At 47.3% G+C, this 27437-nt stretch overlaps 12 protein-coding genes across 12 annotated transcripts; 6 read left to right on the forward strand and 6 right to left on the reverse strand.

Moving 5' to 3' along the window:
- Positions 1–1516: 1516 nt before the first annotated feature.
- TGAM01_v200227 (hypothetical protein) lies at positions 1517–3016 on the forward strand (the record flags this gene model as incomplete). The annotated part of the gene is made up of 8 exons (XM_024548512.1): positions 1517–1630; positions 1684–1713; positions 2032–2212; positions 2266–2291; positions 2345–2469; positions 2518–2557; positions 2634–2673; positions 2748–3016. 8 exons carry the CDS (start codon positions 1517–1519, stop codon positions 3014–3016), a joined length of 825 nt encoding a protein of 274 aa, XP_024406727.1.
- Positions 3017–5112: 2096 nt separating this feature from the next.
- TGAM01_v200228 (hypothetical protein) lies at positions 5113–7049 on the forward strand (the record flags this gene model as incomplete). The annotated part of the gene is made up of 4 exons (XM_024548513.1): positions 5113–5194; positions 5254–5292; positions 5346–5423; positions 6748–7049. 4 exons carry the CDS (start codon positions 5113–5115, stop codon positions 7047–7049), a joined length of 501 nt encoding a protein of 166 aa, XP_024406728.1.
- A 2278-nt stretch (positions 7050–9327) lies between these two features.
- Positions 9328–9900, forward strand: TGAM01_v200229 (hypothetical protein; the record flags this gene model as incomplete). The annotated part of the gene is made up of 1 exon (XM_018803285.1): positions 9328–9900. One exon carries the CDS (start codon positions 9328–9330, stop codon positions 9898–9900), a length of 573 nt encoding a protein of 190 aa, XP_018663691.1.
- A 1326-nt stretch (positions 9901–11226) lies between these two features.
- Positions 11227–11912, forward strand: TGAM01_v200230 (hypothetical protein; the record flags this gene model as incomplete). The annotated part of the gene is made up of 2 exons (XM_018803284.1): positions 11227–11610; positions 11670–11912. The coding sequence occupies 2 exons, from the start codon at positions 11227–11229 to the stop codon at positions 11910–11912; spliced, it is 627 nt and encodes a 208-aa protein (XP_018663690.1).
- Positions 11913–12339: 427 nt separating this feature from the next.
- On the reverse strand, positions 12340–13776 carry TGAM01_v200231 (endo-beta-1,6-galactanase; the record flags this gene model as incomplete). The annotated part of the gene is made up of 1 exon (XM_018803283.1): positions 12340–13776. One exon carries the CDS (start codon positions 13774–13776, stop codon positions 12340–12342), a length of 1437 nt encoding a protein of 478 aa, XP_018663689.1.
- A 1781-nt stretch (positions 13777–15557) lies between these two features.
- Positions 15558–15812, reverse strand: TGAM01_v200232 (hypothetical protein; the record flags this gene model as incomplete). The annotated part of the gene is made up of 2 exons (XM_024548514.1): positions 15558–15620; positions 15681–15812. Coding segments are annotated over 2 exons (195 nt in total), but the record flags the coding sequence as incomplete, so codon positions are not given.
- A 1434-nt stretch (positions 15813–17246) lies between these two features.
- TGAM01_v200233 (isochorismatase hydrolase) lies at positions 17247–18224 on the forward strand (the record flags this gene model as incomplete). Its single annotated transcript, XM_018803282.1, has 1 exon — positions 17247–18224. The coding sequence occupies one exon, from the start codon at positions 17247–17249 to the stop codon at positions 18222–18224; it is 978 nt and encodes a 325-aa protein (XP_018663688.1).
- A 191-nt stretch (positions 18225–18415) lies between these two features.
- Positions 18416–20321, reverse strand: TGAM01_v200234 (hypothetical protein; the record flags this gene model as incomplete). Its single annotated transcript, XM_018803281.1, has 3 exons — positions 18416–18645; positions 18734–19028; positions 19500–20321. The coding sequence occupies 3 exons, from the start codon at positions 20319–20321 to the stop codon at positions 18416–18418; spliced, it is 1347 nt and encodes a 448-aa protein (XP_018663687.1).
- An 839-nt stretch (positions 20322–21160) lies between these two features.
- TGAM01_v200236 (hypothetical protein) lies at positions 21161–22408 on the reverse strand (the record flags this gene model as incomplete). Its single annotated transcript, XM_018803280.1, has 1 exon — positions 21161–22408. The coding sequence occupies one exon, from the start codon at positions 22406–22408 to the stop codon at positions 21161–21163; it is 1248 nt and encodes a 415-aa protein (XP_018663686.1).
- A 219-nt stretch (positions 22409–22627) lies between these two features.
- Positions 22628–24451, forward strand: TGAM01_v200235 (WD repeat-containing protein; the record flags this gene model as incomplete). Its single annotated transcript, XM_024548515.1, has 2 exons — positions 22628–23387; positions 23442–24451. 2 exons carry the CDS (start codon positions 22628–22630, stop codon positions 24449–24451), a joined length of 1770 nt encoding a protein of 589 aa, XP_024406730.1.
- A 308-nt stretch (positions 24452–24759) lies between these two features.
- TGAM01_v200237 (hypothetical protein) lies at positions 24760–25315 on the reverse strand (the record flags this gene model as incomplete). Its single annotated transcript, XM_018803278.1, has 2 exons — positions 24760–24985; positions 25044–25315. 2 exons carry the CDS (start codon positions 25313–25315, stop codon positions 24760–24762), a joined length of 498 nt encoding a protein of 165 aa, XP_018663684.1.
- A 743-nt stretch (positions 25316–26058) lies between these two features.
- Positions 26059–26217, reverse strand: TGAM01_v200238 (hypothetical protein; the record flags this gene model as incomplete). The annotated part of the gene is made up of 1 exon (XM_024548516.1): positions 26059–26217. A coding segment is annotated over one exon (159 nt), but the record flags the coding sequence as incomplete, so codon positions are not given.
- Between the last annotated feature and the right edge of the window lie 1220 nt (positions 26218–27437).

Here is a 27437-nt window from a genome sequence, read left to right on the forward strand (position 1 = left end):
AGAGAATGCTTCTTTAGTTTTGCTGCTTTTGCTGCCATCTGGCAGCCACTGGCAGGATGGTTGATCAATGAAGAGCTGTGTGCTGTGTTGGTGCAGATGTAAGAAGAAGAATCGTTTCAATGCAGCTCAGATATAAATGAAGCAGTTTCAAAAGTGGTGAGATACAAATGGCAGTATTGCGGGTTCGTTTCTTCAGACTAATTGTCTGGGAGAGCGTTCCAAGATTTCTTCGTGTTTCCTCTGGCACCTAGCAGCCCCTGACAGGATGGCTGATCAACGAAGACTGTATTCTGTCTGGATAGAAGAAGAGTCAGAAGACGAAACATTTCAATGCAGCTCAGTGAAAAGTAGAGAAGTATCGAGAGCGGTTTCTAAAGCTTGCTCTCTAGGAGAGCGCTTCTTTAAGTCTTTGCTGCGTTCGCAAGCATCTGGAGTTACCGACAACATCAGCCAACAACTTAGAATTTGGATTCATTCGTGCAGCTGGGGGCGCCTTGATCGATTATGCCGTATTATAGCCCAAAACATTTATGCTATCATCTCAACGATGTTGTCACGAGAAAAGGGCTCGACATTGAATCCATTCTTAATGTTTAAGCGTGTCACAGCATCTTTTGCTCCTCTTTCTCTCCTTCCTTGTTGTCAGTGGTACTCAGGGATCAAAACATCACTCTACGTCTATTATCTTCTCATTTTGGAGACAGTAACATAAAAGAAGTCTATAAAGTGGGACCGGGGTAAGGAATCAGTAGAGGCAGTAGACATAGAATAGCAGTAGTAGTAGTAGTAGCAGCAGTAGCAGTAATAGTAGCAGCAGTAGCAGTAATAGTAGTAGTAGTAGCAGTAGTAGTAATAGTAATAGTAGCAGCAGTAGCAGCAGTAGTAGCAGTAGCAGCAGGAGCAGTAGGAGCAGTCGCAATAATAGAAATTCCTCGAATATCACTGTTCTATCTGCATCTCTCGATAAGTCTCTCGAGAGAACAGGTAATTTAAGCTGATTTGTACCTGCCTAAGAAGATATGGCGGTGTATTCATTAGGTACCTGCTAGTTTATGTATGCGAGATCGGCTACTGCCGCGTAAATGGTATGAAAATCATATGTTAGGCAGCGTGCACGGACAGCAGAATTTCTACCACTTTGCTCCCTCTCTCAACCTCTCAACAACAGCTTGATGTGGATTTTCATCTTCCACCATTTGTATGTGCTGGGCCCTTCGATTTCGTTTCTTCGTTCTGGCCCACTCTCAAGCTGGCCTTCGGGCGTTTTGTTGTTTTATATGTGCTCCCACATCTTGATTCCTTCCGCTCCAGCTTGTAAAGTGGTTCACTCAATCTGTCTTTTGGCCTTCGGCCATCTGCTTTTTTTTTTTTCTGTAAGTTCTCTCTTTGACATTTGGTAGGTATATGGCTCTGACTATCATCTAGTTTTAAAAGAACATTTATCCTTCGCCGCATGCTCAACACCATATGTTGCACACCACAAACACCAATGAGTATATTGACTAAGTAATGATAGATGTCTGACATTCGTCTCCGCCTCGCGATGATGCGCGAGTTGAACAAGGCCCTGGGCCCATCTGGTTCCGGTGGCTCTGGCGGTGACCGACCAGCTCCCACCCCCGCCCCAACAGTAAGCTACAGAACCCCTTGAATTTGGTATCATGGAATGTAACACTGAAATAGAGCGTCTCGGTGGTTGTGCCTCCTCTGGAGGTGTGAAGAGTATGTCCCAAACCTCTTGGCCCTACAATTTATGTTCAAACTAACAATTCCACCGCCCGGCTGTCCCTTCTTATGCGGCCATTGTTGCCCGCTCGACGCGCCCGGCCCCTCATCTGGGGAGGACATGGACATGGAGATGGGTGAGAAGAAAAGGAGAAAGAAAGAGAGAAAAAAAAGGAAAAGGGAAAGGGGAAAGGGGAAGGAGGTGGTCCCCGATTTGATCGACTATAGCGATGAGGAGATAGTGCTGTCGCCCACTGAAGCCTGATGCTTCAAATTCCAGTGATAGTTACTAGCTATTTGCGTGAGTCAGCCATCGCCAACGGGAAGGGACCGCGGCGTCACCCACAGCAGCAGCGACGTCTTCCATTTGGCCTTCGGGCAAGTTTTTTCGTGTGTACTCTGATGCTCTCTACTGTTTCTACTCTAACAAACCGCGACATAGAATCAATACTTTACCGTTTGGCCTTGGGCCATTTGTCGTTTTTTTGTACGCGTTTCTTTTTCTGAATTCTGGTATATGGCTCTAACTATTCATTCTAGTTTCATATAAAATTCCATTTTTCACCGTATGTTTCACACCAGAGACATCAATGAGTATACATACTAACTATGGGGATAGAATAACTCGGATGCTGCAGTCCGGTTGTTGCACGCCTTAAAAGGCGTAATATCGTTGGGCCCCGAGGGCCAAGCCGGTGCCGGTGGTGGTGGTGGCGGACGCCCACCGCCCCGTCCTCCCAATATGTTGCAAGACAACTTGATTTTTTGATTATAAAACTAACATTGAAATAGAGCGTGTTGGCGGGTGTGCCTCCTCGGGAGGAAAAATAAAGTATGTCTCAAAGCTTTTTGTTAACAGTTTATGTTCAAATTAACATTGCTACTGTAGAAAATAATAAAAAAAAAAGGCCAAGAAGGCCGAAAAGAAGACTGGTAGGTCCGGTAGCGGTAAGTATCTCCATCTCATTTGCCTGCGGCGTTTTACCTTCATACTTCATACTAATGTCGGTGTGTATACTTAGTCACCAAGCGCCTTGAGGTTACTGGGCGCGGCCCAGGAGGAACTCTCTCTCGAGGAGAGATTCGGCGTCTCCCGAGACGTCATCGCCACCATAGCCACCACAATGGCCGCCGCGTCTGTGCCCCCGACTCCTGCTTCCGTGCCCCTGGCTCCCGCTCCCGCGCTCTCGGCCCTCCTACGTCTGCGGAGGCTATAGGCGTTGAGATGAGCAGTGATCGGTACGTTCTACACCAGGGACACGACACCATCCATTATGAGTATATCTTCTAATTTGAAACATATGTCCGACTACATGAAGCTCCAAATGTCGATAGAATTCAATTTGGCAGTGGGGCCAAGTGGGCGGTGGTGGTGGTGGTGGACGTTGTCCGCCCGGCTCCCCCAGTATGTTGGACACAGACAGCTTGACGTTTGATTATGAAACTAACATTAGAATTGAGCGCGTGGGAGGTTGCGCCTCTGAAGGAGGCAAGAAGAGTAATTCTTATTGCCTCACTATATCTGCAGTACATAATCAAACTAACATAGTGATTATAAACAAAAAGAAGAAGCCCTAGGCTAAGAAGGCCAAGAACAAGTCTGGCGGCCGTAAACAACTCCTATATCTTGTTTGTTTATGGCGTTTACCTTTACTAATGCCGGTGCTTATAGTGACCAAAATAATGGGCCGCAGCCCAAACGGTTGCCTCTCCCGTGCTGAGAGGCACCAGCTTCGCCAAGCTGGTTTGTCCGACGCTGCCCTCGCCGCCGCCGCTCGCTACTCCACGCCCCTCCCACTTCTGCCTCTGGGGAGGCTATAGATGTGGAGATGGGTGGTGTTCCGGCCCCGGTCGGACACCAAAGGGAGGAGAAGAGGAAGGAGGGGAAGAGGAAGAGGGAGAGGAAGAGGAAGAGGAGATATAGTACTCCGATGACGATGTCGACTTCAGCCTTGGTAACAAGGCATGACTTTTGCTTTGAACGCAAGTGTTCTCTGAGTAGGGAGAGGAAGAGGAAGAGGAAGTAGACGAGCTTGACTACTCGGATGGTGAGGTCGAGCTCGACCTTTAGGCCTCAGGCCTCAATTTGGTGGACAGACAGTGAGAAGAGGAAGAGGAAGGACAACACGAAGAAGAACCGGGGATTGATTACTCCGATGAAGAGGTTGACTTGATTTCTCCGAAGCCTAAGAGAAGAAGGAGGTGAAAAAGGAGAAAAAGGAGTAGGAAAAGGAAAAGAAGAAGATGATGAGGTTGATAAGGCTGCGGTGGGGCATTGAGCCTGAGGAGATGGAAGAAAGAGAAGAGAAGAGAAGAGAAGGTGATTTAATATTTGGTCAATTCTGCAGTAGACCATTAGCGGTTTAGACAGATGTGCGATAAGAGGTGGTTGCCTCGGCAAGATTTCTCTCTCTCTTTCTCGATAGCATGAATATACACAAGATGAACAACTGTTGCCCTATGCATATTACTGTCTCTACTGTCTCTACTGTCTCTACTGTCTCTACTGTCTCTACTGTCTCTACTGTCTCTACTGTCTCTACTGTCTCTACTGTCTCTACTGTCTCTACTGTCTCTACTGTTTCTACTGTCTCTACTCATAGCGCATGTGGCTATATCATTTTATGTATCATATGTGCTTGGAAGCAGCAGTGCTAGCAGCAGTATCTAGCTAGTATGCATATTCTCCGTTAATCTTCTTCGTTCTGAAAAGAATAGTGCCAGCTGGGAGCATCCGCCAGGCTGCCCCCATCACACTTTTGCCAAGTGGCAAGCAAATATGATAATAAAGTGAATGTAAAACACGAAGTCACGTTACGCTGCGCTGTACGCGTGCAGTATTGGGCTAGACATTCTGTGCCCAAAGTGTTTCGACTTTTCAATCTATCCAGCATCATCACCATCTCGCCCGCCGGCACGTATTTCACCGCCACTTTTTGTTTGAACCAGTAGCTAATCAGCTATATAGTTTGAATCATTATATGACGATTTTTATTTGTCAGTTTGTTAGTTCATCTTTGTTTTCTTCTCGCCGGTGATGACTTGCTAACTCAATAGAAACACCATCATCTCACGCCGGCCCTTTGGGCGTTTTTTCCGTATGTACTCTCATTGCTCCATCGTTTCCGCTCTGGCTAACTATCAAACAGCTTCAAACAGTTTTTTGTCTTGGCCTTGGGCCATTTGTTGTTTTTTCCTTCTTCTTTTTGTACGCGTTTCCTCTTTGAAAATTTGCTATTCGTCTCTAACTATACATTCTAGCTTCGAAGGGTCTGTCTCCAATTGTTCGCCGTATGTTCCACACCAAAGACACCATCCATTATGTCGTATACTTACTAATCATGGAGATAGATGAACTCTGATGCCGCCGTCAGATTGCTGAACGCCATGCAAGGCGTTATGTCGGGCCCCAAGGGCCAAGTTGGTGCCGGTGGTGATGGTGGTGGACGCCCACCGCCCGCTCCCCAGAGTATGTTGCGACATAGGCAGATAGCTTCACTGTTGATCACTCATCTAACATTGGACTAGAACGATTTGGTGGTTGCGCCTCTTCGGGAGGCAAGAAAAGTAAGTTACAAGGCTTTTCACATTTTCTATCGGTCATGATCAAACTGACATAGCGATTATAGAGAAGAACAAGAAGAAGGACGAGGCCAAAAAGGCCAAGAACAAGAGTTCTGGCGGCGGTGCTGGCGCCGGTAAGCATCCCCTTTATGTATTTGTTCTTTATGACGTTTGCCTTGAGACTAATACCAGTATATTTAGCAGCTACGGGGCATCCTGCCCTCCATGGGCGAGGCCTTTTCGGTGGCTTGAGCCGCCAACAAAGACGACAATTTCGTCTTGCCGGCTTGTCGCACGCCGTTGTCGAGCGCCTCAGTGCGCATCTCCGTGCCCCGGCCCCCGGCCCGGCCCCTGCCCAGCAGCAGCAGCAGCAGCAGCAGAAGGAGGAGGAAAAGGAAGAGAAGAAGATTAAGATTGAAGAAGATTGAAGCCTGGGGCTTCATTGTCGTCGTTGTCTGTTTTTCCTTCCTAGTTTTTTTTTTCATGACTACCTATATAAATCATTCTTTTGAGAGAACATTTTGAACTCTGCGAAACAATGCTGCCGCCCAAATACCGCACGGAATATGTCTGCGATCGTAATAGACATTTCAACGTCATGAATAGAAGAGCACCAAACTCGCAGAGAGCAAGACATCTCGTGGATTGTTCACTTGTGCCATTTGAGCGCCACAAGCATAATGCAGGCAGAGCGTGGCAGAGCGTGGCAGACGTACCGACCAGATACCACCAGACGCGGACACGAGTCTCCGACAAAAGCCCCCGCGACACCAGATCCAGCGTTCGTGATATCGCGGTTTCTTTCAAGCAAGTGTAGCGAATCCCTCTACACTTGAACTCTTTCTTAAAGGGTTGATGCATATTAATTGGAAAGAACAGCACACACGTCATTCAGGGTCCATGGTCCAAATACAATGTAGATTTCAAGATACCATGAAGTCGTTCTCGAATGGGAAGGAAATACCCGCGCCATCCTGGAGAACCAGAGTCAGCGTCGAGAGGCAAAAGAACTGCCAAAAGCTTTTGTCGTGGCTTTGAGGACAGACTTTTCTTTCTTTCTTTTTTTTTTTTTTTTTTTTTTTTTTTTTTTTTTTTTTTTTTTTTTTTTTTTGATATTTTTGTTAGATATCATACTGCGCCGCTCCGTAGTAAGAGACAGAGGGACCCGAAGTCCTGGAGAGTCGGTCCGCGCGAAGACTGCGAAGGCTGTGGCCTGAACAGACACGAGTGGCTATGGGAGCAGCAGCACCTGGATATCAGCTGAAGCACCATAGTTCTAGACAATGACTAGTCTCACATCCTTTGCCGAGACTCCTTAAAAAGGAATAGATACCAGCAAAGTTGCTCTAACTCGCCTAAGTCCTGGCAGTGTCAACCCTTAACCTAGACGTTCTGCTTTTGCTGCTACTGAGACCAGCATTAAGAGGAGATGTAAAGAGTAAAAATAGTTTTTGGCAGAGGCGACAGAAGCTGTTAAAAATGCCCGCAAAGAGCTTGCCGCTATGACTCTGCCAGCCAAAAGGGCCAAGGTTGAAGTCGATGAAGAGGATGACCAGGTGTTAATATCTGGTTCTCCGCAGAACTGGCGCAGCTCTGGCCGCGCTTCAGCACTTGTGGCTCGCAGCAAAGGAAAAGCTTCTGCTATCTTTGCTAGCTCTTATATTAGCGTAGACGAAGACGCCAGGGAGGTAGAGCCTCCTGTCTCCGACTATAAGGACATTACCGCTTTTCATAGTGGAAACGACAGCGACGGCAGTTAGGAAGCCTGGGATGAAGAATCACAGGGATTTACTGCCGGCAATGAGGAGCTCGAAGATGATATTCTAGATGACATTGACCCCATTCATCTAATCGAGGATGGCGAGTATATCTCATTCAAAAAAGAAGTTGAGGATAATGATAATGAACCACTTAATGATGTTGCAGAGCGCGATGACAAAGCCAGTACATCTGAGCTACTACACAAGAGTTCTCATATAGTATCTTTAAAGGTTAACGCGGCTAAGTGGCTGGCGGACGACAACAGAATGCACCCTATTAAGCTAAAAGATGAAGACTTTCTGAGATTTAGTCGCAATTTCTGCGATATTCTTAAAGAATTTTGCCATTGGTTAACTAAGGGTGATATATAAGGGTGGTATATACTCCCCAGGACAGAGAGAGCAATGACAATAGGCTCCCACGTTGTCTTCCAAAAGGCCGCTAGGAACTTTATAAATTTCTAGTAAAATTTTGCTTGAAGGGATGCTGCGGTAAATGAGAAAGTTCCTTGGCAAAAAAAATTTAAGCCCCGAGGATTTTCTCGATCACCCCATCGTACCATCGACGTGCAAACACAGATCGGTATGCATGGATGTTGCTACACGCCTTATCGAAGGGCTAGATCTGAAAAGTCAGCAAAGGCTTCAGTGATGGTTGTTTGTTTAAGGAGCCAAAGCCTTTGTGTAACTTAAAACAAGCGTCGTAATTTAAATTATACGTCGGCTCTAGAGTCAATAAGGCCAGTAGACATGCGCGGATAAGAGACCATCTTACAATAATCAGTGGCTATAGGCGCGCGCCAGATGGGCATGCACTTTAGAGAAGCTATAAAGGCTGACATAGTTTCCAACTTTCGTTTACTGGGTGTACGGCAAAATCCGTATGCCAATTGCAGTGATGACGGGCAGGATGTCGTATGCTGGATGGTTCCGATGGCTGATTGGCTGATGGAGGTTTATTTTTGGTCTTTGTATTAGGAAGCACATTGTCTCACTCTGGCCTGATCTATTCCCGCTGTCTTCATATGACCTGGTTAAGCGAATGCTGATGGGTTTCTCTTCCTGACTTATCTGGATATAGGCCTGGACCGAGCGTGACTATTGTGCCAGGGGTTCAAAAGCAGCAAGAAGGTAGTGGGATGATGTGCAAATACGGAGTGTCGGCATTTAAGAGTTGATTGATGCGTTTCGTCTGAGTATGCGATCCATATGGATGACAGCCAGGGCGGCTGAATACCATTCCTATAGATCGATCTGAGAGTAGGTTCAAGGGATACTTAGGCCATTACAATGACTTGCCAGTTACTGCTGCTGCTGCTACTGCTGTTATTACTACTATTACTACTATTACTACTATTACTACTATTACTACTATTACTACTATTACTACTATTACTACTATTACTACTATTACTACTATTACTACTATTACTACTATTACTACTATTACTACTATTACTACTATTACTACTATTACTACTATTACTACTATTACTGCTGTTACTGCTACTGTTACAGCTACTGTTACTAACTCTTAATTGCAGGACCAGTGGGAAACTATAACGTCCGCTTTAATTCGGCAGATGCTTCTAATCCTAGAGCACACAGTGCTTTGGCCATCTTGAACAATGATTCCATGTAACCAGCCGGATCTGTAATTAGGCTGGGGGGTCAACGCCGTGCAAACATGCAGCCGTTCTGAAGAAAGATACCAACAGATACATGCTGGGCTCATACTTCAATCTTCTCTTGCCGAGGCGTCTTCAATTGGAATAGTGTCCAAGATTACAATGTAGGTAGTTCCTCAGGACTCAAAACTCTCTACATGTCAGTAAACAAAAACACAGAATGGACAAAGCACAGTAGGCTCCCAGTCGTTGATTCAACCTTGTTCTTCAAGACTCACTGGCGAGCCCACTGCGCTGTCTATCTCCACCGCTTCTAGCCAGAAGAAGTCTCATAATGCCCTTGGAACCTCAGCCTCACCACTGCTAGTTGCAGAAAAAGAGACCAAGGGCCCGTTCGGACTGAGTGAATGATGAGCTATTATCACTGTGTGGTGCATGCTAAGGCCTGTGCGCATGTAGCTTCAGCGGGGCTACGCTACTCAGAAGTTACTTGACTCTGGCCGCAAACTGCCCAGCAAATCAAAGTATCTAATCGTAATAAAATCTCCACTGGAGCCGACACACTGCTAGTTATAATAGGGGTAGGCAGTACCTAAATCTAACACCGTGCTTGCAGCAATACAGCAGCAACGTCGAATTCCATCACAAGCATGCCGCTCCAGCCTCCTCCAACAGATAAGCTTTTCAAATCAGCAGATGAGGCTTTCCAAGCTCTCCAAGATCACGCGCGAGAAGAAGGATATGCGATTGTGAAGAAACGCCCTTCGTCGTATGAAAACAACTTGCCGCGCCGCTACGATATTGCGTGCACATGCGGCAATGGCGAGTACAAGTCACAGGCAGCCGGGCTGCGCAAATCAAAAACGAAACGCACGGGCTGCCCCTTCAAGATGAAGATTGTGAAAAGGAAGGACACCGGGGATCAGTGGGTTCCAGGAATTCTGTGTCCAGATCATAATCACGCTCCCAATCTCGCGGTGAATTTTCCTATTCACCGGCGCGCGGCCTTGACTGAGGAGCAGAGACACAACATCGAGGTGCTCCTTGAAAAGACAAAACTCTCGGCAAGGGCAATCATCGAGCTGATGAAGAAACAATATCCCGAGATTCTTCTCACAGAAAAAGATGTCTGGAATATACGGCAAAAGAAGAAGAAGTGGATGGGCGCGGCAGACCTAAATTCGGAGGTGGCGGAAGCGCTCAAGCAAGCAGGGGTCTTGTAGCTCGAAAGCCACAGCTACAGCTAGAGTCGCAATTCATTTACTGTGGAACTTGCTACCGTCTTTGCATCCAGGCCATTGAGACGCTGTTGATGAGCGACGCTGCCTCGTCTACACGTCCCGGTTAGATTTTAGCATCAGTACAGCTCAATGCGCTGAGCCGTAAATCGCTAAAAATATCACCGTTGGGCTGAAGCCACTTTGCCAGGGATATCGGGATAGCTCCCCTCTAAACAAGCCTTCGCGTGGAAGCCAATCCTTGATGGCCTCAATGCAATTTCCACAATGCAGCTTTCATCCTTCATGCCCAGCGGTGGCGCCGTTCGAATCATAATACCCAGTAAAAAGCAAACAGGACAAGCAGCCCAGACTATATCAACCTGGCAGCAGAGTCAAATCCCGTTAATACGAGGGGCATAGTATGATTCATGCAGCTCGTGTCATTGAGCGAGCATCTGTTTGGGTGTTCAGCTTTGGAGATAGCGGGCAGAGTTTTGATAGGTGATTGAACGTTGGAGGGACACTACTGCAGCGAGGACGCGTTTTGGTCAGTTTTGACTTATGCAAGCCTGGTCTATGGCTGATGTATCATATCATCATCTGCTTGCCATGGCCATTATCCGCGAGAGCCGAGCTTTAAAGCTTCTTCTGCTCTTCTATCTCGTTACCAGATCTCTAACATGATCCATTTTTAGACAATATATTTACTTGGTTGGCTTTTCATCTCGTAATTTGACTTTGTACAGCCTAGTTACGCAATGAATGGCGTTACACCAAGGATTATTTGGGCAAAGCTGCTCGTCGCTTCAGGCCTTTATCTAATACGTATCAGATGCGGCTGAAATTAGCTTACAGGCCAGCACAAACTCGTCCCACCGCTAGACAGAATATGCTTGAGCGAATCCTGTGACAAGAGCCAATAGCCATGCTCGGACCCTCGCGCGTGGATCTAGGCTTATTCCTATCAAAAGCAAACCTGACAGCCACTGACAGCTTCACAGGCTGACCTGATGACTGGTACCCCTAGACCCCTACCTAGGCATCAAAGCTTGTCAGTCTGCCTTGGGATAGACTATCCAAGTCGTAAAATGAAAGGATTGTTTGGCTTGGAGCTAGAGTAGGTAGTCGTTTATATGCATCTCAATCTAGTATATATTAGACGGCAGTTGTCTTCAGTGCCGGCGTTGGCTTCTTGACTTCTTGTCCTGCACCACCCACCACCACTCGCTCTCTAATAACACACTCAAGATCTTGTTCTAATTCACCTCTTGTCACTCTTTTACTCCGTTTTATAAACCTCTTTTAATTGATACCCAACTCTCCATCAACATGTCTGCGCCTACTGAGACTGCCGTTGCCCCCGATGTTGCTCCCGCTCCAGCCCCAGCCCCAGCCCCAGCCCCAGCCCCAGCCCCAGTTCCAGTTCAGGCTTCTGTTCAATCCTCTGCGCCTGCTCACTCCAGTCCCATTAGCGACGCTGATGTGAATCATTGGAAGGATCATTTCAACGATGTCTTGTCTCGACCTGGCGAGCACATCAACTCCAAATCTCCGCCTGGCGCTGGGAAATGGAGCACGTCTCTCTTCGATTGCTTTTCACCAATTGACACATGTCTCATCACCTGCTGGGTTCCTTGTTTAACCTTTGGAAAAGTCCATCATCGTGTTCATAAGAGCGGCTCGTTGGAAGGCTACGAACCAGTGAACACCTCGGTATGTCTTTTGTAAAGGGTTGCAAGTATGGACAGTTTCAACTAACTAGCTTTATCAAGTGCCTCCTATTCTGCGTGCCCGGTCTACACTGTGTCCTTGCAAGCATGCAGCGCCAATCTATCAGGGGAAAATACAATTTAGAAGGTACTTGCCTTGAGGATATGGTAAAGTCCTACTGTTGTGCTTGTTGCAACCTCATTCAGCTTGACAAGGAGTCGTCACATCGCGAGGCTCTCTTGAACAATGTCAACTCTGAGCAGTACCAGAAAAATGAGGGCATGGCCTATCCTGGAGCTAACTAAGACTGGATCTTTTACTCAAATTAGTTTCAACGGCGCGGGAGTAATATTTATCAATTTGGTCAATCTTTAATGATAGTGGTTGATAACTGACATGCCCACGATGGATACGGAGTGCGTGGACGGATGCATGGATACCCATTAGTTCTAGTGTTATAATTTTATTTTCTAATATACAATCACTCTTAGCTCCAAGTTTTGTCATATTGAGGTTTCAAGTTCATTCTTCTGATCTTTTTTCTTTTCTATTTTCCAATAAACGACCTGCCCTTTCGGTTTGCGAGTGCACTGTGCCTTTCGTAGTATTTGCACGGTGCTTCATACTGTATAAGTGACCTATTAGACAATTGACTATGAGAGCACCGCATTGCAATTCTCATTGAAACCACAAAATAATTATAAACGACAAGTTTCAAATTAATCCATCTCACTAGTTCAATACAACGCCGCTAATCTCAAACGTCTGCACCTGTCCAACGGAGAAAGGTACAGAAAATTGTCCGTTATTGATCTTTATATCCGTATAGCTCTTATACTGATCTCCGCCTCCTGTTTGAGTACTCCATCGAGGAACTGTTGATCCATTGCTGCCAGCAGTCTTGGCTGAGTTGAGGTTGAAGGTGATGGTTTGAGAAGTGTTCCAGTTTCCAGCAACAATGACGAGCTTCTGAGAACTAGCATCGTACGCCGCGGCCGTGTTGCCATCCAACGTTGTCAGAATCTGCATGCCAGGCCTGATATGACGAGTGAATTGTGCAAGTACAAAGTATTTAATGCTTGCTCCTGAAAGTGTCAACTGGTCATTGTCGCCTCCGATGAGTCCCCAGCCTGGGATGTCAATGGCTTGCCAGTATACCCAGGCAGTAGGATGGAGCCAGACAAGATCGAGGAGCAGGTTTGAAAACAGCTGAGCTCCTGACCCGTCCCCTTCCCCATATTCCGATAGCCATAGCCTCTTCTTAGCTGCGTTCGCAAGGGTCCAGAGAACATCACGTCGTCCGCCGCCGTACTGGTAACCATGCACATTGATCCGCGTCACTTGACTTTGCACAGAGCTGCCCAGGCCAACCCAAGTGGTGATAGCCAAGTCATACCACGACTCATCTGAGGCAGCAATGAAAGATGATAAACCTCTTTGAGAAAGTGAAGTTTTGAGGTATGGAATGATTGTAGCCATAGTTGATATATCGAAATGACAACCCTCTTGAGTCCCGGAAGGTCCCCATGGCGAAGTAGGCTCATTGAAGGCCTCGACTGACTGAAACGTGATCCCCCAATTCTGGCTGGCATGCTGAGCAACGTTGGCAAGATACACGGTATGATTAACATAATTCCATGATTGTAAATTATTAAGAATACTGTTTCCTGTTGGATCATGATTTAGACAAAAAAACCAAGGTGAAGAATTAGAAAACAGCTCAAATATGTTTGCGCCGTTTGCTTTGGCTTTCTGAAGCATCGCGTTTTGGTTGGCGTCGGCGTCCCAGTTCCAGCTTGACGATGTGGGGTCGGAACTGCCCCAATCAAGCCAAAAGCTATCCATCTGACGAGAAGGCTTAATATTCGATGAAACAACCATGCTGTCGCCATCATAGGTATTGTTGCTGCATGCTCCTGCGTTGTATCGAGCGATGTTGAAGCCCAAGCCGGGCAGGGTCTGACCATCAATGGTTTGGCTGTTCAGACTGAAGAACACGGTAGCCAAGTCATCTCGATTACCAAAAGCTTTCGCCCACCAAGCAAGAGACACGCCCCAGCCTTCCCAGGTTCCCCAGGTTGTTGACGGGTCGAGTGAGAGCGTTGTATCGGCCCCGGCTCTCTGGGACAGCAAAGCCAGGGTCAGAGAAGAGAAGACAACCGTTCGCATGGCTACCAGATAGAAAAGTACCGGTACTTCCACTATGCATCTAAAGAATGATGCAAGTTGCGCAACAGAAAGCTCACTTATATGCTGTTGTTGGCCCTCAGAGGGTTTTATATTCCGTATAAGACGCTAGTATGATTGGGCCGACAATTGGCGATGCTAGCAGATCCATCGCATTGCTGCAATTGCTGCAATGCAACACAAAGAGTACCATTGAAAACACATGCTCGCAAAGTTATCCTTGCAAAGGCTTGTGAAAAAGCCGAGGCGACTTGTTTAGGCAAAGCGAGGGGGGGCGAAGTGACGTTCATCGCCTTCCGATTTGAGCGGCTAGACATTGCATCTATGGATTCTCACTAACGACCATGGTCCTGCACACGCTATTCCATAACTTAGGTCAATCGCGCATCACGTTTGTCATTACAATAAAAATTTGACGACCAGACGAAAAATAGCGGAGAGCGACTGGATTGAGTTGAGCAACAAACTTTTAAAAGTGAGCTCTATGGACAAAGCTGTACCATTCATCGCTTACAAAAGAATGGACTCTTGTATTAAACAGCTTCACAGAGAGAGTCACATTAGAGAACATTGAAGGCATGGTTGGTCTTTCGGTCGCTCGACGGCTAGCGCTTGGCAACCCGCTTGTTCATACATTTCTTGTTCATACATTTCTTTATCAAAGAAAAACCATTTATTGCTGAAAACGCTATACACAGCCTATAACCATGCATTCTGTTATAAGTCAGAGTGTTCAACGTTGGCTGTTGGCGGGGCATGGAACATGACTAGCCCCAAGCTCACGAGGAAGAGGAGACGGATGATATGCGTATTATATTTAGGGCCTTGAATATCACCATTCTCCGCTGTTTATTTGGGCTCACTTCATACAGAAAACCTTCGGCGCCCTTGGTCAAATGCAATGTGCCGTCTCCCTTCATGTGTTCGGGGACTTGGTTCCGTATAGAGAGCGGAACATAGTTGAGGCTATCATCGTATGCCGATGTGCATTTTGAGATAATAGCCTTTTTTAATTGTGATACAGTCCCTAGACGAGTGAGCGGAAAATATTCCCAAATAAGATTTTGCATCGCTTCTTCACGTTTAGCTGGGCCAAGCCTCCTTACAAGAAAGACTTCACTGATAAAAAGGCTTTACTTACCTGCGAGCTGAACACGAACTGCTGTTGGCCAAAGTAGAGCGGTGAACCAATTCCCTCATTCGCGTCAAATAGCTGAGTGCGTATTACAGCTGCTATGTTTCACAGCATCACATATATAAGGTGGCAATCAGTGGCGGCGGCGAATATAGTATTCAATCGCCTACATCCATAACCTAGATATAAAGACACATTCATTGTAACTTTACTTTATAAACTCTGCCAAGCCAGTTACCGAAACACACCCAGTCCGGTAAGCGGATGCGAAAATCGTAGGCAGGCGATTACATGCATTTAATCTTCAACAAATGATTAATAGAAGCCTAGCCAAAGTATTCCTATGTCGACGTCAGCGGTAGCGCCGGCAGTAGAAGGTACGGCGAGTAGCATGTCAAAAGAGCGTTGGCCAAAAGTCTGCGACAAGGAAAATATTACTCGCAAAGGGCCTGATTCTCTCTTCTCCAAGTCACTTCTATGAGGTCACACAAGTTAATCACGTGAAGAGGGATAATGAACGTGCCTCTCTCCTCTCTCTCCCTCTTTTCTCTCGCGTCGCGAGAGGCCACACCCACGCTCACAGTCACCGACTCCATCTGATCCAAGTTTTGTGCTTCGAAATGACCTATTAGATAGGGGATCGTACTAGCAGTCGCGCCAATTTGCTCAGTGACCATACTGAATTGTTTACCTTTGTATTGCTGGATTAGATAGAGTCCACCATATTATACGCTTGAATGGAGATACCTACAAAAAGGGGCGAAGCCCGGCGCGAAGACGTAAATTTTACTCTCACTGAAGGAAGTGTTCTTCTCAACCCATTACCAGAGCCGGGAAAGACCTCAGCCAGATCAACTTGAGAACGTGATATTAGCCTCGCCGATCTGGCCACTACTGTCGCAGTATTCACGCGAAAGGAAGCTAGGACGTCGAGGCCCTCTGTCTTTTCGTCTAGTGCTCCGGCTTTTGGGAGTTGGTGCTCCGTCAGCTGCGGAGATAGGAGTCAGGATTGCGGCGATTTCTTCATTTATAGACAAGTTAGCAGTGACTCGACTAAAGAAGAAATCCGTGACAAGCTTTTGGGTAGGCATTGTCAATAATATATAGAGGGAGAAAGAATCTATATACGCTCCAATTGTGGAGCGGCGCAGTATGATATCTGTCTCAAATACCATGAAGATAGCGCATAAAAAAAAGAGCGCCCAAGACAATCAAGAGCAAGGAAGATAGATTGTGCTCATGATAAAATCTTGAGCCATTGATCGGAATAATGACGCTTCCGAAGAGGCGGCAAAATCTTGTCATCTTTATCCTGTCTTGCTATACCGTCTCCCTCGAGGCAGGAATCACTAATTCCTTCCCTTGAGAGAGCAAATGTGATTACAACTTGCCGTCTTAGGGACTTTCTGTCTATTTGTATCTACTACATCTTCTGAGTCTTCATGTTGCCTGGTATGTAGTTGCGGTGCCAGAATTGTCGTGATCCGAACGATTTACATGCCATATAGCCCCTTGTGCACGCTTTTAGATTGTTACACGCGTCCTGCCATGGCGGTAGGCAATGACCTGCGTCTATGTAAGAAAAAGAAAGGGCAAAAATGCAGGGTGGACACGCTTCGAACCCAGGCGTCATCCTATCCCGGGTCATCCCAGCGGGTTAGTTGCACCCTGGCCTTGGTGCGACTGCCTGGGGACCCATTCGACCACCCCACAGCTGGCGTCCCAGCTAGTGACAATGCAAGGGATTATTCTCATTTATAAAGGAAAGGTGCAAGCAGGCTGGACTTGACGAGAAGAAAAAAACAAGTGTCAGGGGGAAGGCTGGGAGCGGGCGCTGGCTTTATACATAGATGCGAGACTTGAAGATGGCGCTAGGCAAGGCAGATCTGGTGTCCACTTAGCATCCACAATTAAGTAATTTAGCATGGCGATGCTAGCACAAGAATGGCTTGAAGGTTGTTTTAGCTGAGAGTGGATGTGGATTTGGATTGAATTGATGAGGCACACTGAGATTTGAGGTTGCTGGGAGCCGGAGTTGCAGGCTTTATGTTGCCTACAATAGTTACAGCGGGCAGCTCGCTGTAGAATAGGCACTGAACCGCCATTAGGCGTTTACACTAGTACATCAACGTGATTTCTCGGATTATAGATTCAATATTTGGTATCAGCGCATCGCTTATCCACACGTAGGGCCGAGGGGTCGGGCAATTAGCGGTTACAGGGACACCGTATCTCATCAAGCGGGGCTGTTCATGATTTCAATACGTTGATATTCACCCCAGACAATCGCAACCAAATGCTACGCCAACCATCGGTAATGCAATATTCCTGGCCTGGTGGCTACTGCCCGCCTATCCCAGCATGGAGATCCACGGCGCTTCTCATCATACATAGCCAATACGGATATCGCGATCCTTCGTGGGGCGACGGTACTTCCAACCCCGATTACGAGAAGAACGTTTCCAGTCTCATTGCCAAGTTTCGCAGTTATTCCAACACTACGCCCGAGGACGAACTGCCTCTCATTATCCACGCCCAACTCAAGCCAATTTGGGCCAACTCCCCACTATACCCTGGGAAAACCGGCCCCTACGGCGCAAATGGCGAAGAGAAGGAAGGCGTAGACTTTTTAGAATGCTCTGTCCCGCTGGTAAATGAGCCTTCTAGTCCTTCTGAGCCTGCTTCTTCTTCTGAGCCTACTGCTTCTTCCGACTCTGTTGCTTCGCCTGAACCTACATGTACAGGTACTCAAGCATCTGAGCTTGCCGCTTCGCCCCCGCCAGGCAATTCTTCCCGCTCACCCTCTAATGAAGTTATAATAACTTGCCGCGGGCCCAACGTTTTTAGCAACACGCCTCTAGAATCTTTGTTGAAAAAGAGAAACATAAGAACGCTGCTCATCGCTGGAATCCCAACCGACCACGCTGTGAGCACCACCGTGCGTTCATCTTATGATCTGGCCATGGATGGGAGATGGGGAGGGTCGGGCTACATTGAAGATACCTTTAAATGGCTGCATACGGATGGGGCTGGGGTATACGGGCAGAAGAAGCACGTTTTCGGCGGCAATCAAGAAGTAAGCCAAGAAGATCTAGTGGACTACGCCGTAGATATGGCGAGGATCATCTTAATTGGTGACGGAACAAGATGTTTTGGCAAAGGAGGCGTCGATGCTGAGATGGTTCATCGAGTTCACATAGAAAGCTTGAACGCATTTGCCGAGGTGACAAACACTGCTACTGTTATCCGCCAGTTGTATCAAGACGAGAGATGGAAGACCTGGACGTTTCTTTAGGATTTGGCGTTCTAGGAAGAAAGAAGAAGAAAAGATGGATATATGGTCTTCAGCTAACGCGAGTTAATACAAGGCCGACAGCTTTTGAATAACATTGAAACAGAAGTAAAAAATCATCCAGCACTCCAGTTCTCTTATCCAGCACTCCAACTAGGTATAGCAAAGGCCACTGCTGCTACTTCTTTATCGCTCTATTGCTCTATTGCTCTAAAGAGGGGTGAAAAGATTGATTGAGGTATTGGGAGGAAGACCAGCACCGGGCGAACGCCACCGGAGTTCGCGGGAGGGGCCGGGGCTTCGGCGGCGGCGGTAGGCGCAAGGCCAGCAAGAGGACCCATCACCATGAGGGCAACGATGGCGGCGTCCGACAATCCAGCTCGGCGGAGCTGGTTTCTCTCTGCCCGAGAGAGGGGCCCCCTACCTAAGCAGTCACATTGGTCACCAAGGCACCGGTATTAGTATATGTCGGGGGAAACGCCACCAATAAATAAGATAGAGAGATACTTTACCAGCGCTAGAGAAGCTGGTTTGTCTGACGCCGCCCTCGCTCCTCCTGTGTCTGCCTCTGGGGAGGCCATAGACACTGAGATGAGCGGTGTTCAGACCCCGGTCGGACACAAAGAGGAAGGGGAAGAGGAAGGGGAAGAGGAAGAATAAGAGATTGACTACCCCGACGAGGAGGTTAAGGAAGAGGAAGAGGAAGAGGATGAGATTGACTACACTGACGAGGAGGTTGAGGAAGAGGAAGAGGAAGAGGATGAGATTAAATACACCGACGAGGAGGTTAACAAGAAATAACGTTTGCTTTTGACACGAGTGTTTTAGGGGGGCAAGGGATAATCCAAGGCGTTACACAATGAGACTTTGTTTTTTACTATTCCCACTTTATAGTTCGGGATATATATTACATGCGCAGTCTGGGAAAAAGAACTGCCCAAATGCAATCGAGGCTCAATGCCTCACGGTTTACAAATCATAATACTTTGCAAGCCTCATTACATCTTTTCTGCACCGTGACTGTTCTATCGTATTGTGTCTGGACTCGTGATGATTTCTACATGCGCTATTCGTAGATTAGGCAGTGAAGAGAGAAAAAGTAAACCTTTCTTTGTACTATAGAAGTGATGCTTCACTAAAAACTCAACTTGCTCAAAAAAAGTCTGGACGCAAGTCAACTTCTCGTGGCATCGTATCGAATCGATCTGTATAATCACTATATTTCTTCGATTGACAAGTTGGAACACATGGATTCATAGACCATGTAGTCCCCGATACAGAGGCATCGAGCTCAACATTCCAAAGCTTGACAAGATCAGCACATTGCCCGCCTTTAATGCGTATTGCTTTGATCATGGGCCTCTCCTCTTTAACAAATTCCATGATTTCGCCAAAGACTCCAATGTTATTGTACAAGTCGAATATGCGGTTGTTTTCGATGAGTAGCACCAGACTTGTGACGTTGGTAAAGAGCTTGAGAGCTTTCATGATTGTATCTCGAGCCCATTGAAGCTTTGGCATGAAAGTGTCGTCTGCATGGCGTTTGCAGCTCACAATGCCGGGTAAAGTATCGCAACGGTTTACACGGCAGTTCAACACCTTGTCGTCGAATCTCAGCGTTAAATTGCGAACGTTGTCGCCGATAATGCCGCCCAAGAGTTTACTATTTATGCATTGGATCATGGACCACTCGTCCTCGTCACCTAGTGGGATTTCTCCAAACTCTCTGGAAATGCCAAGTTGTAGCTGTTTATGGCGCCAATACCCAAGACTCCCTTCTTCCCACAGCTGCTTGCACGATATCATCAAGTTGAAAACGTCAAAGTAATTCGTATTGCTGCGAGTTCCGCCGTGTATCCTCCTATTGAACCAGAGAACCTCGGTTTTGACAAGGCATGGAGCGTATCTGTCCCACGGTATCTTGTCATTCGGCCAGTGTGTGTTTGGCCGCTTAGAGAAGTGTACAAAGGCAATAGAGGCAAGAGTAATGGGATTTTCGTCATTGTGTCTGTCTTCGTAATCTTTAATGACCATGAGGAGGTCAAAGTCACGATCTTCCCATAGCTCATAGAAGATTTTAAAGCGAACCTCCAGAGGCATTTGCAACAAATTCAACCTTGGGTAGAGCGAGGAATGGCCGGCACAATCTTCTTTCTTATACGTAGCCATGCTAAGTATTTGTTGCAAGAAGCTTGCGATGTTGTGAAACCCTGGTAAAGATGTAATACTGGATGCTATAAGGACTTATAAGTGGGAGATATATATACCAGATCAGTGCAAGTGCTACTTATTTATCTATACTAGAAACAGCATCTCATCGAGATTGCGGGATAAACAAAAGCAAACATCTGACCAGATCTATCACAACCTGCATTTAAAGTGCCTGAGATGGTGTGATTGCATGCATCTCCTGCAGCAGACGGACGCCAGCAAACACCAGGCACAGTGCGAAGACGTCGAACCGCCCAGTCTAGCTGAAGCAGTCAGGCAAGAGTTCCTTTGCCCCCCTGTTGCATGAGATCCAATCACGGCATCCCACCTGGCATGGGAAGGGATCCAACTGAAACATGCATACCGCATGCATGTGTTATCACGCATAGGCGAGACGATGCTGCAGCTGCAGCTGCACAATAGTTCCAAGACCTGCGTGTGCTTTCAGCCGTATGTGGTAAGAGAGAAGATGGTATTGCCTATATGTGTGCGGATGTTGCACAAAATACTGTATACAGAAATGGAAGCGCTGAGTGTTCATAAATCGTGAGTTGGTGTTGATACAGGAAGAGTTCGTCTTTTCATGGCGCATGTGGCCAGTTTCGGTTACAGCTCTCTCTGAGGAGTGTAAGAGGTGCAGGAGCACCAGACAATAAACTCATGGGTGCCTCTACTAGAATTGAGAAAACATAGCCATAGAGAGATTGCCTTTGCTGCTGCAAAGTCCATCAGAAAGAAGGGTCCCTCAGCCGGTCATGTGACGACTGCTCAATCATCTTTTCTATAAATTCGATTCTCTGAATCAATGCGTTGCCAAACTCAGAAGACTCCATCATTGCCATCACAAAAGGGCCTTGACCGCCCCAAGTGCAGGCATGCAGATGATTGCGCAGCTGCGAAAGAAGGCCATTCGCCTCTTTATTCGCAAACAGGCCGGCAGAATTCATCTCCTCCAGCATGTCAAGTGCAGAGTTGGCATCTCCAAAGCGCTGCCAGTGGATCTCGGCCAGCTTGGAATAAAACGGTGTCGAGACGCCGAGGACGAACGAAGGTAAGCCGAGTTCCTTGATGCGGGGGAGGATCTGAAATATATATGGAGAAGGTCGAGCAAAGGCCGAGTTGAAGAGGTCCAAGGCCGTGCTGAGGAATCGAGAGTATAGCGGTCCGTGAATATCCATCACTCGTTCTTCGTCTTGCGAGGCCATTTCTAATGCTGACTGTTCTTGGTACAGACTCGCCTCGGCATCCTCCACAAGTGCATTCGATTGCCGAGCCTTCTTTTTTCCCTTTGCGGCTCGCTTTGCCTGTGCAATATGCAGCTTTTCGGGCAGCGAGAAAACCTCTTTCTCCATGATGCTCCACAGCTCTGCGTCAGTCTTGCATTGCTTCATCAGAGATTCTACTCTTTCACATTCCTGGCTTCTGGCAAGCTCCCGCTCTGTGCGCTCAGCCCATGTAGCCTCATCAGCACCGTCCAGCTCGATCATCTGGGCCTTTTCCCCGGACTCTGAGTCTTGTGGTTTGACCTCATACAGGCCCAGTGCAACTTGAGCAGCGTTTTGGAGCGACTTGGGATATCGGCCCAAAAATTTCTCGCGGAACTCAGAGATGCGGACCTTTTCGGTCATTGCGCGGGCTGAGCCAGAGCTGTCTCTCTCGCCGCTTATAGCGGGTGCGTCAGTGAGATTTTGCTGAGCCGGGGTCCGACTCTTCACGGGTGGCATTTTGCCTTCGGCGATTTCACTGAAGATCTTTTTGAAAATCTGGGCCTCAGAAGGCGTGATGGTGGACGCTTGTTCTGAGCTGGGTCCTTCCAGCTCTTGGTCTTCTTTGGAATCCCATTGAAACGGAATGGAATTATCTCGAAGCTTTTTAGGCCGTCGTGGAGAGTGCATCAAACGGGCAGAAGTCAACGCCACAAGGGGACCCTTGACAGCCCGTTGAAGGGTCCGAGTCTGGTATAAAAACGGAAGCATGGTTGACGACATGGCTGGCTGGTGTGAAATGCAGCACAGTGTCCCTGAATTGGAGATGCCGATGCTCAATTCTTTTACACCGAAATTTTCAAAATCTGGAGCCCATTGCTGAATGCTCATCCAGGTGTTTTACACGGCTAATCCTCGGTGAGCTGCATCTGGGACTCTGGCGGTTTGATTCCTAAGAGTGCCGCCTACGCCTAATTTAGTCGCTAATTGATGCGCGTGACTTCGCGCCAGACAATTAACCGCCACGACGCGGTGCACGCGATTTCTCCAATTCAGCTCCGGATTCAATCCGCCGTCAGCACCGATTCACATCTTCCTGCGACTGGACCAGGTGCAACGCCGGCTTTTCTTTTTTGGATATCACGATTGCAAATTCTACACCCTCAAGTCCATACCAGATTTCTCCCCCCTTTTACTTGCGAATTATTGTCCAACGTCGTACCAATCATGGCTCCGAAGAAGGAAAGCGACGGCCTCAGCGCATTCGAGCGCCGCCGTCTTGAGAACATTGCTGCGAACAAAGCTCTGCTGTCCGAAATATCTGTTACAGCGAAAAACATCATACCAGACAAACCTGTGCCCAAGCCATCCGCTTCGCGAAAAAGAACCAGGGCGGAACCTGTGGTTCGAGAGCCTCGTCGAGGCACTCGTATGAGCTCCCGTCTTGCCGGAGTAACGGCAGACGATGATGTGCTTAAGAGGAAGCTAGAGGTGGAATCAGAGCATCAGGCCGCAGAGAACAAGGCGAAGAGACTGCGGAGTGGCGAAGATATGCACCTGGGCGACATTGTTGTTGATGGCCGGAAATACACAAGCAGCATGGATGGCTTGAAGGGCATTTTTCGCGGGGCACAGCCTGGCGTGCGAACATTTTCCGACTACGACATCAAGGAGACGACTGATGCCAGCCTAAAAGAACTGCGATCGCAAATGAGCAGCTTGAAGCTATATGAGCATTGGATACCAAATGGTAGGTTTCTTGAACCTTTTCTTGAAGTCAGTCTTAGTGACGAACCGTCTATAGATATCAAGATCACCCCACAACGAATTTACGCATTGAGTTTCCATCCGACGGAAGACAAGGCGATTGTATTTGCCGGAGACAAAGAGGGCGCGATGGGAGTATTCGATGGTTCGCAGACGGCCCCTGAAATGGATGACGATGACGACCATATCCCGGATCCAGTCATATCAGCTTTCAAAATTCACGCTAGAACTATAACTTCATTCGCATTCTCACAAGCAGACGCAAATTCCGTGTACTCCTCATCCTACGATTCATCGATTCGAAAACTCGATTTGGAGAAGGGCACCTCTACCCAAGTTTTTGCCCCCAAGAGCCACTTCGAGGAATTGCCCATCTCCACACTGGAGATTCCTGCGGCAGAGCCAAATATGCTGTACTTATCAACATTGGATGGTTCTGTTGGTCGATACGATACAAGAGTACCCGACAGCCTAGAACTATGGACACTCTCTGATCAAAAAATCGGAGGATTTTCCATGCACCCGCTCCACCCATATCTTTTAGCCACAGCATCTTTGGATAGAACCATGAAGGTATGGGACTTGAGAAAAATGATTGGTAAGGGGGATCTGAGACATCCTTCTTTACTTGGAGAACACGATTCACGCCTGTCAGTTTCGCATGCTTCGTGGAGTGCCGGCGGGCACATTGCCACTTCGTCATATGATGATACGATCAAAATCTACGACTGCTCCGGAGCCTCGAAATGGAAGCCAGGCCAAAGCATCGACGTGGTACCCGCGCACACTGTCAAGCATAACAATCAGACAGGCAGATGGGTTACAATCTTGAAGCCACAGTGGCAGAAGAATCCAGAAGACGGTATTCAAAAATTGACTATCGGTAACATGAACCGATTTGTCGATGTTTACGCTTCGGACGGAAGTCAATTAGCTCAGCTGGGGGGGGATGGTATATCTGCTGTTCCAGCCGTTGCTCACTTTCACCCGAGCAAGAACTGGGTTGCCGGGGGCACTGCCAGCGGCAAGCTTTGTTTATGGCAGTAGATGGACTTTTCTAGAAATATTTACGAGGGGATGCTACAAATCCTACCGTTGCTGCTGAGCATTGTTGAAGAGGAACTTCGGCTATTCTACTCCGAATATGCTCATAATGCCCTTCAAAGTGTTGCCGAGGAGGAAAAGTGCGACGCCTTCATAATACGCTCAAGATTTCTAGACTTGTACATATACTAGCAACAAAGCGAGGAGTCTATTGAACATATAATGATTTGTCTATTTGGGAGCTATACATCCATTCTCCGTTTATGAACTCTTGGCTGCTCAAGTGAAGAATGATCCCTCATTAAGTCCATTTACTCCTTAAACTCCCTCTTCATTTCGGTGCTGGAGACCTCGAAGCCGCACTTCTCGTAGAATTTGATGTTGTGCTCACTGCAGTTGAGAATCGTTTTCCGGCATCCCACGTTCTTGGCCACGGAGTTGAGGGCGTTGAGCATGTGGAATCCGAGCTTCTTTCCCTGCTGGTCCTTGGAGATGCAGATCTCCTCAATATGGCCAACAATGGTGCGATTTTGAATGCTTTGATGATTTATTAGTTACCAAGTGCTTTCAAGTTTACTACCAAAGAACAACTTACAACTTCTTCTCAACAATCACGGCACCCGTGCCTACAATCCGGCCTGCTTGCTCAATGACGAGATAGTAGTAAGGGGGCCCGCTCATCTCGTCGTACCGCTCGTTGAATTCCTCTTCAGTGAGATTGTCCATCCATGTCAAATCACGGAGGCATTCTAAAAACCCCTTGGCATAATCTGCCTTTTCCAAAGGCCTGATAGTGTAGCCATCTGGGAGAGCTGCTGCGGCATCGCTAGATAAGAGGGATGCGGGGAATATGGGGCTTGTGGACATTGTAAGAGCTGAGTTTGTAGGCAGCGACGGCAATGCTGAAGAGAATGTATTATTGTGATGAAATGAAGTTGTGTTTATTCTCTTGATGGATTTGCTTCGAAAAAATGTTATTGAATTAGAGTCAGTCTATGAGTTTGTGACGTTACATGCGAATGCTATCCCACACTCGTTATAGAGCTCCCCACGATACGCTAAATTGATACTCCTCACTATTAGCTGCGTCGCGATAATTGACGGCTGCGATTACACAAAGATCAACGAAAGCAAGACACCTGTAACGTGGCTATCGGAAAAAAAAATATTGGCACATCTCTTTAAGCATAACACAAAAGATATACATGTCAAACACAAATTAACTATTTACGATTGATTCAGCCCGATATAAGCTGGCAGCACACTCTTTGACAAAGCGGGCGACTGTCTTAGTACCCAGATGGCTTGTTATAGCGCGCGCTGAGCTACTAATACTTGTATACAACCAGAGTGTCAGCCTCTCAGATCCTCAAAAGCCCTCCGATGGATCCGATTGAAGGCTAGAAGCACGAAAAGCATCAAGGCTTATTCTTCAGGATTAATATTCTTTTTGGTCCGTTTCTAGAAACTTTGCATGTGTCAGAGCAAAGCTGCAGATATGATGGTTCTACTTACCTTACTAAAAGTATTTCATGGGAGACGTTATTCAGCACCCCAATCTCATTATCCAACACCCCTGCTGTAGCGCAACAAGGCGGCCATTCCACATATCAAAATCTATACATGTACACAACTGCTAAATACCATCCATTTAAAAATAGCAGTAGCATCAGTAGCAATAGCAATAATGTTGGCAGCAGCCCACGCTTAAGCTGGAGGGTTAGATAACAGAATTGGGGTGCTAGATAACCCCTCCCTATTCTATCTACGCTCTAGGCGAGGTGAGTCAGCTCAGCGAGCCCCCAAAAGTTTAAGCGCATTACTCGTGTGGCAGTGCGGTAGAACCGGCTCACGTTGGTTCATGTCCAGTTACATAGGACGAAAGAGAGGCGATCAGCTAAGCACCGCTGTAGTGAAGATCGAGGTAGAGAGGAGAATGCTCTCATTTCATAGATATCGATTACTAGCTTCAGCAAGAACTATATAAAAACACCAGAGGACAGTTCTGCAAAGTCGAAGCGAAAACGAAAACGACGTATTCCTGGGGGGCCGAAAAGGAAAGACTCCATGTCTACTAATACATGAGGTGCATGTAGAGAGGTCCTGTCTCACGACAAGGGCTAGCCATGTTCAGCTTATAAAAGAGGCAGCGCAGTGAATGTGACCCCTGCACGCCCTGGTGGCACCAGCTCTTTATTCTCATGTCTTTATGGGTTCGTACTCGGACTACTGTTCTACGTTGCTCTACAATTTTGGGTCAAATAGGCAGCGTTCTCTGCTCTCTTGCGAGTGATAGTGCTCCATGATATCAACACTGGGTACATGTACTTGACGCCTCCTTGCAGCAGCATCAGGCACCTACGTGGGCTCAAGCACAGAAACTTGCCTCAGGATGTAGGAGTCATGGCCTACATGTAATTTATAAGTACCTCATCAGCTGTTGTGCACATCATAGTAACTAGAGATTTACAGCGCACGTCATTCTTGTGGTCCTGACATCGTAGCCTCTGTATGATCATATCACATGGGAGGCGTAGGTGGAGGCAGAGCCACGGGCCGGGCTAAGTCGCCGATGGGTGTGACTTGAGCTGTGTTGCCGCCCGAACGCTGCAATATCGCAAAGAGATAAACCACACGGCTGCCATTGGCCTGGCTGTGAACATATTGACAACAACTTCATGGTATTTCGTGGTGATTGAATTTGCTTGAACAAGACTTGCCGAGTACGACGATCCCGAGATAACAACTGCAGCATCCTTGCCTGGCCTTTATCGATAAGTGCTCCCTGGAGCCATAATAAGCTGTCTGTCACTGGGCGAGACAAGCAAGTACACCAACAACAGGCGAATTGCCTCAAGGGCTGCCATCCAACACCGGGCGTCCTCGCACTGTCGTACCAAGAGACCGCGCTCCTGCGCTAACTGGGCGCTGATCCAAGTATCCTTGCACCTTATATATAGCGAGCGGTGTACGCTGCGAGACTGCGAGT

The sequence above is a fragment of the Trichoderma gamsii genome (genome assembly GCF_001481775.2).
Source record: "Trichoderma gamsii strain T6085 chromosome Unknown Scaffold_1.2, whole genome shotgun sequence".
Lineage (NCBI taxonomy): Eukaryota > Fungi > Ascomycota > Sordariomycetes > Hypocreales > Hypocreaceae > Trichoderma > Trichoderma gamsii.